Here is a 14,447-nt window from a genome sequence, read left to right as displayed (position 1 = left end):
AGCTACCAACAATAACACATTGAGAGATTTCACCTAAAAAACCCAGATTTCCAGTTTCTCTTGAAAAACCTGAAACTCTGGCAGACTGGGGCAGGTCACAGGGGTCGAGCCTTTCCACCAACCCTCACTTTCCCTACCCACCCATCGCCACCTCTCCAGGTCTCCACAAGCTATGGTGTCTGCTCTTTGGGTTTAAACACTGTCCTTATGTCGCCCGCCTGTATGTTGTAGGTATCCGGTTTTGAAACTCTTGGTCTCAATATTCTCTTGCTTTTGCTTTTACGAAAAACAGGGAACCGCCCAGAATCATATGGCAAACTAGTGGCACAGCAGACGGGAACGCGGGACTCCGTCCTCCTTGGTCGGGAGGTGGAAGAATGAGTATCAGGCGGCGGGCGAAATGACCCCTTTAGCGGAGAGAGGAGGCGGGTCTCTACCGGCCCCGCCCCACCCCGCCCCAAGGGGGAGCGACCCCGCCCCCAGCCCTTAAACCGCGACCCGCCTCCCGCGAGCTGACTCCGCAGCCCAAGCCCGGGGCGGGGAGACACGAACGCGGCTGCCTCGCGACCCCGGATCCCAGGACCCCACCGGGCCGGCCGGCCCACCCCGCCCGGCTCCTGCTGCCGCCGCCGCCGCCGCCCGGTGAGTGTCTACCCGAACGGGGAGCTGCGGGCGGAGACGCGGGACGCTGTGGGGCGGGCTATGCAAAGCGCCGATCACGCGCGCGAACTAGCCCCCGTCGCGCGGACAGGCACTCAGGACGGACACGCGACCCCCAGCCCCGCACAATCACCCGGACTGACCTGGGCCCAGGGTGGACGGACCCCATGCACCCCCTGCTCGCGCCCGACTTGCCCCCTCCTCGGGCAGCCCGGGACAGCCCCACGGCCGGGCGCGCGCGCGCGCGTACAAGGCTCACCAGCCGGTAGCCGGCAGGGCTGTGAGCAGACAAAATAAACACCCCCTCCCTCGCTTCCTCCTCCCACGGCTGGGCCCTCCGGCATGACCAGTTTTATGAATCAAACCCCTTTGAGGGGATAGCCAAGCCATGGTCTTGGTTACTTTTACCTCCTGGAGTGGGACAGTCTGGTTCTGGGCCTGGAGCCCCTGTGCAGATCTGTAGATTGGCCGCCTGGGGGTACTGAGGGCCCTTGTCACCATACCTGGGGCCCACAGGTATGCAGCTTTGGGGAGGACTGGGGGTGGCTAGGAGGTATCCGATGCCCCTTGGGGGGCAGGGAACAGATCTTGGCTGGCTGGGGCCCTTCCTTTTCCAGATATTAGGGTGCCCCAGCTCTGCCTCTGCCAACGACAGGGCTTTACTTGGGCTATGAACCCAATGGCCAGGAGCCAGCTTAGTCCTTTGTATCCCTGGGCTGGCAGCTCTGGGGCCTGAGGGCTGCTGAGGTCCCCTGTGGTCACTGGCAGGCCAGGCGTTTGGTGCCAACCATTCTGCCTTGCCCCCATTCGTTAAAGATTACCACACCAGGGTCACTGACTGCCTCTCCTGCTGGGGCCCAGGGGTGGAGTCTGCAAGGTGGGAAGGAGGGAAAGGCCCCGAGGGTCCCCGTGTCTCCCGGCTTGCCTTTTGCACCAAGGACAGGTGAGGTTCTGGAAGAGGCACCAGGACCCAGAGCCCTCCTCTCCAGGGCAAGAGATTATGGGGCTGGGACACTATACTAAATTTCAAAGGTTCCTTCCTGCTAGGCTAGACTTTGGGTGTTGAAGGCAAAGAAGGGTAGCTGGGTGGGTGCCCCAGAGGGCAGTGAAGTCCAATATGGGCCCAGCTGTTGGCAAGGCCCAACAGGGATAAGGCAGGCGTGTGGGGGGATGGGACAGAAGTCCCCTGAGTTGGCTGTCTTCTCCCAGGGGAATCAGCCCCCGGAGCTTCTGTAAACAGAGTGTCAGAGGCAGGAAGAGGGCTCTGGTAATGTGCAGCCCAGCTGGATTCCCTCCAGACCATTATCTGGCCCAGGGAGGGAGGATGAGCACACACGTGCCAGACAGGGGGCCCGGGCACTGGCTGTCCCCACCTCCCCCAGCTGCATACTGAAACAGCTACTCTGGGACCTGGGGGTCCGGAAGGTCAGATGTGGCCAGTGGGGGACTGGTGTCGCAGAGCATCTGATGGGACTCTGAAAATGAGGGAGGGGAAGTGAACATGACTAGCCCCTCAGATACTGCCCAGACCTGTGTTCTCCCTCGGAAGCCTCTGTGGCAGGCAAGGAGATGCCCTGGGCAGGGTCCACAGTTTCCGGTTCCCATTCCTGACACCCTCATTCCCCACAGCCCTGGGGGAGGTGGAGCAAGTCCCAAGTAAAGAGGGTTGAGTCCTCATGGGGTCTTGTAAGTGGACCCCTCCCCTGAGCTAGGCAGGTCCTGGGAAAAGGAAAGTGGGGTCTCAGCTGCCCCCAGGAGGCAGCTCCCACCTCAGAAAGCCAGCCAGCCAGTCCCCCTTGGAGACCAGAGAGAAGGCTGGGTGAGCCTGTCCCACAGAAGCATCCCTGACCATCTATAGGCCCTGAGCTCTTGGGAAGGGCATCAATGCCACTGAACGGGGTTATTGGCCCCTCCTGTAGCCCCCCTCAGCTCCCCTTAGAGTCCCTCCCTGAGCCAGGGAGCCCAAGGCTCTGCACTGCCAAGAAAACCAGCTCCCCTCACTGCTGTGGAATTTGCAAGAGTTCTTGGAGAAGGGGGAGGGAAGGAGGGAGTGTGTGTGTGTGTGTGTGTGTGTGTCAGAGCACGGCCCAGTGGGCGTGTGTCTGGCGTGGGCATGTGTTTGCGCGCGCGTGACTGGAACAGGGCTGTGTTTGGGGGCGGGCTGGGGTGCTGCAGGAGTCTGAGTGCACTGCAGGCGGACAGGGGCTCAGCCTTCCTCCTTTTATCGGTTTCCACATTCCAGAGTCAGCCGGATTGCTTTCCTTTAGCTGGCTGGGCCGCCTGGCTGGCCAGGCCCTCAGGCCTCCCCCACTTTTCCTCATTCCAGCCTCCCTGGGTATGAGGAGGCTGAAGCAGACTCCCTTGAGCCACCTTGGTTTTGGGGAATAGAGACAGGCAAGGGGCCAGTTCTCCAGGTTGGGGACGGTCCCCCCAACCAGTCTCCTCCAGGGGAATGCAATAAGGCTGACATTCCTCTGCGGCTGCCTGAGAGATTTAATTAAAGAGGGAGGAGAGAGCTGGCTTGCACTGAGAAGGGGCTGGGGCTGAGGCGGTCACTGGGGCCCCTACTGGCCCTGGGCCTGGATGGGCAGCGGTAAGAACTGAGAGACCCGGGTTGGGGAGTCGGGTTGTGGCTCCCCTGAACAGCTCACAGGCCCCAGGAGGGGCCAGTTTTGCCGCAAGGGAACTGAGGACCCCAGGCATGGCAAGAGTGAGAAGGGCAAAGATCCCTTCAGGGCCACTTCCTTCTTGGTCCCAGACAACCTGGGCCCAGCTGGCTTGGGCTGGTGGCCTCCCTTGGTGACTAAGGTCTTCCTCTGGCAAATCCAGGGTTAATTGCAGGGTTAGGGCCTTACTTGATGGATGCTTGGCCCTGGGTGGGGACAGGACAGCTAGGAGGCCCTAGTTCTGACTGAGCCCAGCCCCTGTGGCATCACACCCGCACGCGTGCCGATGGTGGCATCTGGACTGGCCCATTTCTAGTTGGGCCACAGCCACCAAATAGCTCCTGGGGAAGCAGGTGTCCTCTCCCAACAGAGTGGCACCTCTTCCGACTGAGATGACATATCTCGCCGCCCTGAGGGCCCACTTGGGCAGAATGGCTTTAGTCACCAGTCTCCCAGTCCTGGGCTGACAGGTCTGGTGGCTGCCAAGTCACCCACGGTGCCACTGAAGGCACCCATTTGGGGCCAGGCAGCTCCTGCCTAGGAGGAAGTAGGAGGGGAGAAAAGGGCCCAGCTCCTGCTCTTTTGGCACACCCAACCAGCCACACCTGCTGGTGACCCGGACCCCTCCCTGGACATCCAGACTGTCCCCCTTTGCAGTCTTCTGCCCCAGGGTCTGAGCCCTGAAGGGGAGACTCACTGAAGGAGCTTCTCCAAAACGCAGCTCTGCCTGGGCCTTATCCCAGAAATTCTTATTAAATTGGCAAGGATTGGAGAGCCCCTCAGGAACTTCCCAAAGCTTCCCGGGAGATTGTGATGTGTACCTAGGGTTAAGAAACCCTTGGGGTTAAAGGTGGGAGACAGAAAGACAGCGAGGGAAGGGAACTGGATGAGGTCACAACGTGGTGCCTTGGGCTTCACGTGCAGAATGAGCAGAGCCGACTGCAGCGGAAGGTAGAGTAAGGGAGAGGAGCCAAGACCAGTAGGGACTCCCAGCTTCATGACAGGACCAGACTGCGGTCCCCACCCTCACCTTGTCCCCTTCCTCTGAGAGCCTAGGATGGAGACCCCAACCTCTCTGCTCTGCTGTGCCCCAGGAGTGGGGAGATGGGTGGACCCAGCCTCGGTTCTGAGTCTCCCCAGACACGTCAGCGAAACCGGAGCCAGCTATCCTGGCCGCCGGCATGGTCCCCGCCTGCCTGGGGCGGTGGGGGGGGGGTTGGCAGACTCCTGGGCTGGGCTGCTGCCAGGCCTGGCCGGCAGGCCTTAACCCAGGGGGTGGGGGGCGGCACTGGGAGCCAGAGGCCCGGAGCCTCAGGGTCAGACCTGCAGCACCGGACCCCTGCACCCACACCACAGTGTCTGGACCAGGAAGGGTCTGTACTGGCCTCGTCTGTCCGACCCTGTGTCCCCAGCAGCCAGGCGTGTGGTCTTCCCCAGGAGCAGTGAGATGCGCAGTCTCGGCTCTGATGTGGTCCCCCAGATGCCTGGGTCCCATCCACTCACTAGCACCTGCCTGACCCAGGGCCCATGTGTGACTAGGCGTCTCCAGATGTCCCCCACACTCAGACGTGGGTGAGGGCCCCAGCATCCCACTGTGAGCTGAGGAGGGGTTCCTTACTCATAGAGCCTCTCCTTCTGCTCCCTTCCCCTACTCCCAGGTCATACGCTCAGGGGGGCCGACCAAAGCACAGCTCACTCCCCCGCCCCCTTCCAGAACCAAATACACCCCTCATCAGGCTACTCTCTCCAGCTCCTACTCTCCCACACCGAGGATGAAGGCCAGCCTCCACGTGGAGGCCTTGCCCTGGGCTCAGGGCACCTCCTGTCTGGGCGGAAAGTGCCACGAAGCCCCTCCCACACCATGCCATCCTCCCCCTCTATGTGCAAAAGCAGGGCTCAGGTTTTACGGGTTAACACCTTCAGTAGCTGATGTTGACTGACCACTTAGCACGTGCTCCGAGTACAAACCAAACAGCCCAGCGATCAGGCAGTATAACCAGGAACCACCCCCCCGCTGGCCCTTCACAGCCAGAAGGGAGGTGAAGGGCCGAGGCACGACTGTCATGCAGCCAGGCTGGGATCGCAGGCAGTGGGACCTTAAGAAGCCCCATCCCAGCAACTGTCCCCTGGAGGGCAGCACCGCCAGCAGCAGGAGCCTGGGCCTCAGTTTCCTGCCTCTTCCCACCATACCACAGTGGGCCAGGCCAAGGCGAGGAGGCTGCAGGGGGCAGGTGGAAGAGAGATGCCCTGGACCCTTTGCCCTCCTACTCCCACCGCCCCCCAAGCCCCAGGGCTGCCGCCAGGAGTCTCTCCACACCCTTTGCAGAGGGAGAGGTCCCACCTCTCTGCCTCGGGTCAGCAGATCAGATATCAAAGCCCAGGCCAGGCCCCTGGTCCTTCAGGACTGCTGGAGCTTAGAAGCCAGGCCAGCCGTGAGCTCCATGAGACACCACACCCCCAGTGCACACACACAGCAGAACGGGCCCAGGCAGGCGGAATCGCTCCCAGAACTCGTTAAAAGAACTCCCCCACTTAAAAACAAACAGAACAACACAACACTACAAGCCCAGGTGCTCAGAACAACTCCAGAGAGTGAGGCAGGGCTAGTGAGAAACTGAGGCCCAGAATCGGAAAGGGACACGGGAAGCGATTTAGGGCCTAAATTTGGGCCTCTATGTCCTGTTGCCCTGCGGCACCCTGTCCCATGGCTGGCCTTCCCCTTCTGGGTCCCCTTCTGGGAGCTATGTGGTCTGCTCTTGGTGCCAGGAGAGCCCACGGCAGAGCCCATGGAGCTGCCGGCACCCGGCTTCTCATTTACCAAAGCCCCAGTGCTGACTCCTTGCTCTGGCCCAGGTGCTCACCCCGGCACCCCAGCAGGTGGGAAGCGGGTTAGCTGCTACCTGCTGGGGTCTCCCCCACCCAGGATGCCAGTCGCTCTTTTTCTGACCCAGCCCCGGCTCCCCACAGACTCAGCCAGGTGGCCACCCTGTGGCTGGACAGACCTACAGCTCCCCCAAGATGACTTAATGTATTAGAGTCATGGAGCGAAGCCCAGAGCCCACACATCAGTCCCTCCTCAGTGTAGAGTGGGGAACGCCCCCCAGCGCGCACCCCGAGCCCCCAAGGGCCACGCGGGGCTGTTCAGTTTTAAGCGCTCCCAGTCCTAGAATGTGTCGACTCTGAAACGCCTGGGGAGACAGTGAAAAAAGCAAGGCTCTGAGAGAAAGCCACTGTCTGTGGCCTCGGAACTGTGATGCCCTGGGCCCAGGCTGCCTGGAGTGTGAACTCTTAACTGTGACCTTATACGTAGCCCATGGGGAGCCGAAGCCGCAGGGGTGGCCACGTGTAGGGTCCCCTCCCACCCTGGAGCCTGGCTGCGCCCTTCCTGACCCTGCCTGCCCCGCTGGGAGGCTGATTCAGGGGGAGGCGGCTCACCCCACATGTGGACGTGGGGGGCGGGGGGGGGCGCTCACAGCCCACATCTGGAGGCCAGGCCACACCCGCTGCCTTCTGAGTCAGTGAGGGTGGAGTGGGTCCCCCTGCGGGAGAAGGCCGGGTGTGGTGCACGCAGCCCCCTTGGGGTGGTGCCGGCAGGCCTGGGGGGGCACAAGGCCTTCCAGGTCCTGGTCTTAGCTTCCCTCTGACGTTCAGTTACAGGCTCTGCCCCACCGTTCACTCAGCAAAGATAAGCTAAGCATGCTCTGGGACACAAGGGAGCAGCAGGAGTGACAGCAGGGGAAGGGGCACCAGCTGGGGGTCAGGGTGCCCTCCCTGGCTGTCCTCTGAAGGGTGGTTTTCAGTGAATGAGTGAGGGGCAGACGGTTATAGGCTGCTTCCCCGGCAAAGGGGACCCTGCAGGCGGGCAGGGCCTGTGCAGGCCCAACCTGGGTGACAGGCCTTGACCTCGAGCTGGTCCCCCTGCTGACTTGTCGCGTCTCTCCTGGAACCACCTGCCCGTCCTCTGCCTCACACTTCAAGGGGCCTGTGTTCCTGGGGGAGGAGCCTGAGGGATGGCAGCCGGGCGGAACACAGGCTCGGCTGAGGGGGCCGTGTTACCTGCCATGGCCTGACGGCTGGCAGGCATGGGGGAAGGGGAGGCCGGGCCCCAGCACAAAAGGCCCTTGTGTGAGCAGAAGGCGCCTGGAGAGGAGGAGTGCCGGCCTCTTGGGGACTCTAGGGGCCTGGAGAGTGGCGACTGCTGCTAGGGTGGCCCCTGGGCTCCCCCAGGAGCCTGAAAGGGGGCCTCATACTGTGGCCCCATTCTGTCTTAAGCAGTTCCAGCTACAAGCTGGAGTCCCGAGCAGCTGAGGGAGCCGCCCCCACATCAGCAGGGCAGGACCATCACAGGCTGCAGGCCCAGCTGCACCTGGACGTGGTTAAGGATCTAGGCTCCGGCTCGGATTTCCTTGCAGTGGGAAGGCAGCAAGTCACTACACCTCCTGGAACCCCCTTCTCTTCTGTCACCTGGGAGCAGTGAGAATAGTTTCCACCTGCCATGGCTGTGCGGGGCACCCCACGAGAGGACTGGAAATGCAGGGAGCTTGCATGGGGGAGGAGCTGCTGCCCCTTCTTCTCAGTACTCAGGCCAGAGTGGACCCCAAGAAATGGTAGACAAACCAGTCCGCAGACAGTTTCTAGCCCCAGCACTGTCTCTGGGGCCACCCCATACCCAGTGTCCCTCAGCGTGCCCCCTGGGTGAGCCTAGGGAGGCCAGGACCCCCCACCTCTGAATCTGTCATCACACCTCAGAGGTGGGGATCTGAAAACCAGGGCTCCCTGCCTCCCTGCTCCCCACCCCACAGGGGGACACCTGCCAATGGCTCAGGCCCTCCTCTGCCCCCTCCCTTGGAACACTCCCCCTAGCCACATCCTGGAGGGGCCCTCGGCTCCCATACTGGGCAGGTCTGACTTCACAAGTGGAAAAACACCGATCCCATAGTTTCCATGTGAAGTCTTCCCGCTGCGGTCTCCTCACTCGGAGGACACAGAGCGTGGCGGCAGGGGCCGGAGGCCTGGGGCAGCCAGCTTCTCTGCTTACGCGCTGGCTGCCCGCCCCTTCTCTCGCAGACGCGGCGGGGAGGGGCTGCTGCTCTAAGACCCATGGGGCTCCCTCCTCGCCTGTCCACCTCAGTGGAGGTTTGCGGGGGGGATGGGACTTGAAGGGAGGGCACAGAGCCTGATGCTTTCAGACCACATGTTTTCTCTGAGCTTCAGACGCAAGAGCTAGAGTGAGGGAGATGGCAGCTTTTGTGGCCACTGAGTGTTTGGGGGCCGGCCTCTCTCTGCATGCATCAGCCCACTGAGCCCTGGTGACAGCGCAGGAAGTAGCAACTGATAGCGTAACGAAGTCATGTGAGGGCTCAAAGTCACTCGGTGAGGGGGCCGATGGGGCTGGGACAAGAACAGGGCCGGGGCACTGGGGACCTGACTCATAACTACTGTGCACTCTTGGACTTGGGGGAAGGGAATGGTGAAGGGGGCTGGGAATTCCCTTCTTGGTCCTTCCCCGGCGTGGCTGTCCCCTGGGCCCCTGACTCATGGTCTCCTGCCTCTCTCTCCCCTCTGCTCCCAGGAACCAGAAGATGTGCTCCAGAATCCCCCTGCGCCTGCTGCCGCTGCCGCTGCTGCTGCTGCTGGCCCCAGAGCCCGGGGTGCGGGGCTGCCCATCCGGCTGCCAGTGCAACCAGCCACAGACGGTCTTCTGCACCGCCCGGCAGGGAACCACTGTGCCCCGCGACGTGCCACCCGACACAGCGGGCCTGTATGTCTTCGAGAACGGCATCACCACGCTCGACGCAGGCAGCTTTGCCAGCCTGCCGGGGCTACAGCTCCTGGACCTGTCGCAGAACCAAATCGCCAGCCTGCCCAGCGGGGTCTTTCAGCCGCTCGCCAACCTCAGCAACCTGGACCTGACGGCCAACAGGCTTCGCGAGATCACCAACGAGACCTTCCGTGGTCTGCGGCGCCTGGAGCGCCTCTACCTGGGCAAGAACCGCATCCGCCACATCCAGCCCGGGGCCTTTGACACGCTCGATGGCCTCCTGGAGCTCAAGCTGCAGGACAATGACCTGCGGACCCTGCCCCCCTTGCACCTGCCGCGCCTGCTGCTGCTTGACCTCAGTCACAACAGCCTCCCAGCGCTGGAGCCTGGCACCCTGGACACGGCCAACGTGGAGGCGCTGCGGCTGGCCGGCCTGGGGCTGCGGCGGCTGGACGAGGGGCTCTTCAGCCGCTTGCGCAACCTCCACGACCTGGACGTGTCTGACAACCAGCTGGAGCGCGTGCCACCCGCCATCCGGGGCCTGCGGGGCCTGACACGCCTGCGGCTGGCGGGCAACACCCGCATCGCCCAGCTTCGGCCCGAGGGCCTGGCCGGCCTGGTGGCCTTGCAGGAGCTGGACCTGAGCAACCTGAGCCTGCAGGCCCTCCCGCACGAGCTGTCGGACCTCTTCCCCCGCCTGCGGCTCCTGGTGGCCGCCCGCAACCCCTTCAACTGCGTCTGCCCCCTAAGCTGGTTTGGGCCTTGGCTACGGGACAGCCACGTGACACTAGCCAGTCCAGAGGAGACACGCTGCCACTTCCCTCCCAAGAATGCCGGCCGACTGCTCCTAGACCTCGAGTATGCGGACTTTGGCTGCCCAGCCACCACCACCACAGCTACGGCACCCACCACAAAGCCCGCAGTGTGGGGGCCCACGTTCTCCCCTTCCAGTCCAGCCCCCACCTGGCTCAACCCCACAGAGCTGGTCACGGAGGCCCCCAGCCTGCCCCCTGCAGCCCCGCCCACGGTGCGGCCTCCACCCCAGCCTCAGGACTGCCCAGCCTCTGTTTGTCTCAACGGTGGCACCTGCCACCTGGGGGTGCAGGGGCACCTGGAGTGCCTGTGCCCTGAGCTCTTCGTGGGCCTGTACTGCGAGAGCCACGTGCGGCAGGGGCTCCCGGCCAGCCCGGCCCCGGCCACGCTGCAGCCGCCGCAGCCCCCGGTCTTGGGCATAGAGCCGGCCAGCCCCACCTCCCTGCGAGTGGGGCTGCGGCGCTACCTGCAGGGCGGTGCCCTGCAGCTCAGAAGCCTCCGCCTCACCTACCGCAACCTGTCAGGCCCCGACAAGCGGCCCGTGACGCTGCGCCTGCCGGCTTCCCTTGCTGAGTACACGGTCACCCAGCTGCGGCCAAACGCCACCTACTCCATCTGCGTCAGGCCTCTGGGCGTTGGGCGAATGCCCGAGGGCGAAGAGGCCTGTGGGGAGGCCCGCACACCCCCCGCCAGCCGCTCCAACCACGCGCCTGTCACCCAGGCCCGAGAGGGCAACCTGCCGCTCCTCATCGCGCCGGCCCTGGTGGCCGTGCTCCTGGCCGCGCTGGCGGCCGTGGGGGCGGCCTACTGCGTGCGGCGGGGGCGGGCGGCGGCGGCGGCGGCTGCGCACGGCAAAGCACAGCTGGGGCCCGGCGCTGGGCCCCTGGAGCTGGAGGGCGTGAAGGCCCCCTTGGAGCCGGGCCCCAAGGCGACTGAGGTCGGTGGGGAGGCCCCACCCAGCGGGCCCGAGTGTGAGGTGCCACTCATGGGCTACGCTGGGCCCAGCCCCCAGGGGCCCCTCCCCGCCAAGCCCTACATCTAAGCCCGGGAGCGACGAAGCTGCGAGGCCGGGCTCTCAGCCCCGCTGGGACCCGCCGGCGCCCTCCTGCGGCCAGACCAAGGAAGTTCTCAGATCCCTACCGGGGGACACAGCAGGGTGGGCACTGTGTGACCACAGCAAGACCCCGCCCCTCCGTCTCCTCATCCGTGAGATCCTGGGACCCAGGTGACCACCTCGAAGGTGCCCCCCAGCCTGCGTGCCTACGAGGAGGGCGTCTGCCCTGTCCTCTGCAACGTACAACCCCTGGGGAAAGGTGGGGCGTGCCCAGCCGTGTGCTGGTAACACAGGCCCAGGGCTGCCAGGGCCCCCCTCCCAGGGAGACTCTGGGGGCCAGTGAAGGAAGCCCCCAGAAAGACAGCAGAGGGAGAGTGGGGCTGGGGATGGGGCGTAGGGTCAGACTCAGCCCCAAGGAGCAAAGGAACAAAAGAAACTGGAAGGACAGACACTTTAGGAACATGTTTTGCTTTGGTTTTTAAAAATATATTTATAAGAGATTCTTTCCCATTTATTCTGGGAAAATGTTTTTCAAACTCAGAGACAAAGACTTTGGTTTTTGTAAGACAAACAATGATATGAAGGCCTTTTGTACGAAAAATAAAAGATAAAGTGAGTCTGTTTCTCTGGCGTAGCCCAGGGTACCTGGGCTGGGTGGAAGGAGGGTGGGCATAAAGGGATAACTCTCTCTGGGGGAAGCTGGGGGCCAGGAACCCTCTCCCCAGTGAGCACCAGGCCCTGATCAGCAACCCCTGGGCTTAGGAGGGCTTCCCGACCATGCCAGGAAGGGTGGCCCTTCCAGGTACCCTGTGCTGGGCTATGTCTGCCCAGCCTCAACCAGAGCGCCTGGTGCAGCCTCTCAGCTGAGACTGGGATGCAGGCGGGAGCAGAGCTGGGAGCTGAGCAGCTTCTAACCTCGGAGAAGAGGGACACGGGGGCAGCCTCACCCCACCCAGGCCCAGTGGTCTGCCAAGAGGAACTGTAGTGCTCCTGGGAAACTGGGGAAGGCTCATGGCAGATAAAGGCCAAGAGGGTCCCCAAGGAGCCCTCCTTGGGGAAGGGCCTGATAAGCATTTCACTGCCTACCTTCATCTGTGAAGGGTATACCTAGAACTGTGTCCTGCAGGCCCCCACAGATGGTGGTGAGCCAGGCAGAGCACACAGCCCAGCCCTCCCTGCAGTTCTGACAACCTTCTGCGTGGGCTCAGGCTAGGAAACCCTGCTCCCCGCCTCTTGCTCCAGCAGCAAAGAGGGGTCTTAGTGGAGGGGTAGCACAGATTCTGAATGACAGGAACTGTCTGGTGAGTGGAGAGGAAGGGCCAAGCCAGGGCTGTGATGGCACTTGGGATGTGCCAGGCTTTCCAGAAACCCCGGAAGTGGGAGTGTTTTCCAGGAAGGCCATAGACTGTGTGGGGGCAGGGCCAGGGATGCAGGACTGCAGCTCTGGCCTGGACTGGGTGCTGGGAGCTGGGAAACAAGAGCGCTAGCACAGCACCTTCTCCCATGACCCTGAGACGGGAGGCAGAGGGGGCCCTGGGGCCACAGAGAGGAGTGGCGAGCACTAAGCAAGCCTCCCCGAGGCCCCATCCTGGGTCCCCTCTGTGGGTCACGGCCCCTGGGCCCCATCAGCCTCGCCCTGCACGGAAAGCGGCTGCTCAGCCAGGCCTGGGGAGCAGGCCCTGTGGCTCAGGGCACTGATGTCAGCGCCGAGTCAGGCCCAGCCACGCGAGGTTCTGGATTCAATTAGCGGCTGCTGAGGGTTCTGGCACGGGAAGGGAGGAGGTAGGCGGTGGGTCGTGGCGGGCAGAGGATGGTGGCAGTGAGCCTGGGTGGGGCCCCTTCTTCCTGAGGCAGCGGTGGGCCAGGTGGATTTCCTGTGAGCCTGGGTCCCATTAGGGGAGCGGCTATGGCAAGGCCTGCCCTCCCCCTCGGCAGCCCTGTCAAAGGGGCCATTGTGGGCCTGTGGGCTGCTGCTGAACACAGCATTGGCTGTTGCATAAATGTTTTCATTGCAAAGCCAAACCTGGCCTAGTGAGATGGTAGGAGGTGGGGTGGGGAGGCGGGACCCAAAGATGGGCTGAATGCTCACTCCAGCCCTCCCAGAAAGGGTATCTGGGGTGTCACATCAGATCAGGGGCTGGGGGAGTGGAGGGAGGCCCAGGGGCAGAGTGGAGACCAAGCCAAGATGCAACCCTTACGCAGGGCAATCCCAATGGCCCCAGGCCAGGGTCCAGGGACAGATGTGGGGAGATGCCAGTGGGATTGTTGGGTCCTTGCTGCCGCAGGCCCTGTGCCACAGGGACTCCCGTTAACGCCCAGCAAATGCCCTACAGAGAGAAGCACCGGCTGGGAGAGGTGAGCCAGCAGCTTGCTCAGGGCAGGCGGGGATAGGATCCCGACAAAGGCACCCTGGCCCAGTCCTGGGGCTGCCAGCCATGTGGGCCTCCAGGAGATGGGTGGGGCCGCCATGAAGAGCAGAAGCTCTCTGGTGTGAAGCCCCAGAGACTGAACCCCAGCATCCACCCTGCGTGGACTGGCTGCTGCGGTGACCTCAACAGATACTGAACTTCTCTGGACTCAGACGCCTCTTGTGGATCACGAGGAGATATGTCCCCCTCTGCCTGGCGCCTGTGATGGGTCCAGCTGACCTTTCACCCACCCAGAAGCATCGCCCCGAGACAGTGTTTCCGCACCTCCCAGTCTACAATGGGAGCTGCTCCTTCAGTGCCAGGCCCGCCCTGCCACTTACCCTCCCACCTCCACCCTGCCCGGAGCTTGGCTTCACGGACAGGCCCTTGATGCCTTGCTCTTCCAACCATGGCATGTCTCCTCTGAGTGAGCCTTGCTCCACGGACCATGGGGATGAGCAGGGAGGAGGACACAGGTGGGAGCCATGACAGAAGCCTCTGAAGGGTCAGCCCTGGGCGCTCCCTGGGAGACGACAGGGAGAGGTGTGTGCCTGATCCCCGGCCCCCTCTAGCTTTTAAAAGAACACTCCCTGTTCTGCTCAAATTGAGAGGGAAAATCTGTAAAACAGAGAAGAAATTGAGGAGGTACAGTGGAACTCCATGGCTGTCCCCGCATCTGACACCCGACATGCTTCCCATCTACAGTCCAGATCACTGAGCAGAGCTGACACCCAGGGGAGCCCGAGGGGTTCCGCCACCACACGGGGCTGGAGAGTCCCCACTCCCCTGCCAAGGGTGTGGCCTGGCAGGGCAGGGGCCAGGCCTGGGGGATGGAGGGGGCGGGACACAGTCTGGCCACCCATCTGGGAGTGATTTGAGAAATTCCAGGCCCTGCTGGCCCTGCGAAGCTATTCTTAACTGCTGTAATTACAGGGTCAGCCTTGGCCAGTGGCACCGTGGGGTCTGGGCATCGTTAACTCCTCCAGGGGCCACGCTGGGGATGGTGGGGGGGGCTGCTCCGCGGGGGAGGGGGACCCATCAGGGGCCAGGGGTGGAGCCTGGAAGGCAGGAAGTGGTGGGAGGAG

At 63.1% G+C, this 14,447-nt stretch overlaps 2 protein-coding genes across 3 annotated transcripts in view; one reads left to right on the top strand and one right to left on the bottom strand.

The window, feature by feature from the left end:
- The window catches only part of LOC111156135 (coronin-7), a 55,723-nt gene that overhangs the window by 11,974 nt on the left and 29,302 nt on the right, over window positions 1-14,447 (bottom strand). The gene's annotated exons all lie outside the window — the stretch shown is intronic.
- On the top strand, window positions 537-14,308 carry LOC111156140 (vasorin). 2 transcript variants are annotated; one of them, XM_022516812.1, is made up of 2 exons: window positions 537-642; window positions 8,899-14,308. In XM_022516812.1, exon 2 carries the CDS (start codon window positions 8,909-8,911, stop codon window positions 10,940-10,942), a length of 2,034 nt encoding a protein of 677 aa, XP_022372520.1. In that variant the 5' UTR covers window positions 537-642; window positions 8,899-8,908; the 3' UTR covers window positions 10,943-14,308. The 2 variants fall into 2 exon arrangements, with proteins under 2 accessions (XP_022372520.1, XP_022372521.1); XM_022516813.1 differs by lacking the exon at window positions 537-642 and adding an exon at window positions 6,851-8,699.

This window comes from Enhydra lutris, unplaced genomic scaffold (assembly GCF_002288905.1).
Source record: "Enhydra lutris kenyoni isolate GAN:26980312 unplaced genomic scaffold, ASM228890v2 scaffoldscaffold45, whole genome shotgun sequence".
NCBI lineage: Eukaryota > Metazoa > Chordata > Mammalia > Carnivora > Mustelidae > Enhydra > Enhydra lutris.
The sequence above is the reverse complement of the archived record's forward strand: the minus strand, read 5'-3'. Positions and strand labels throughout refer to the sequence as shown.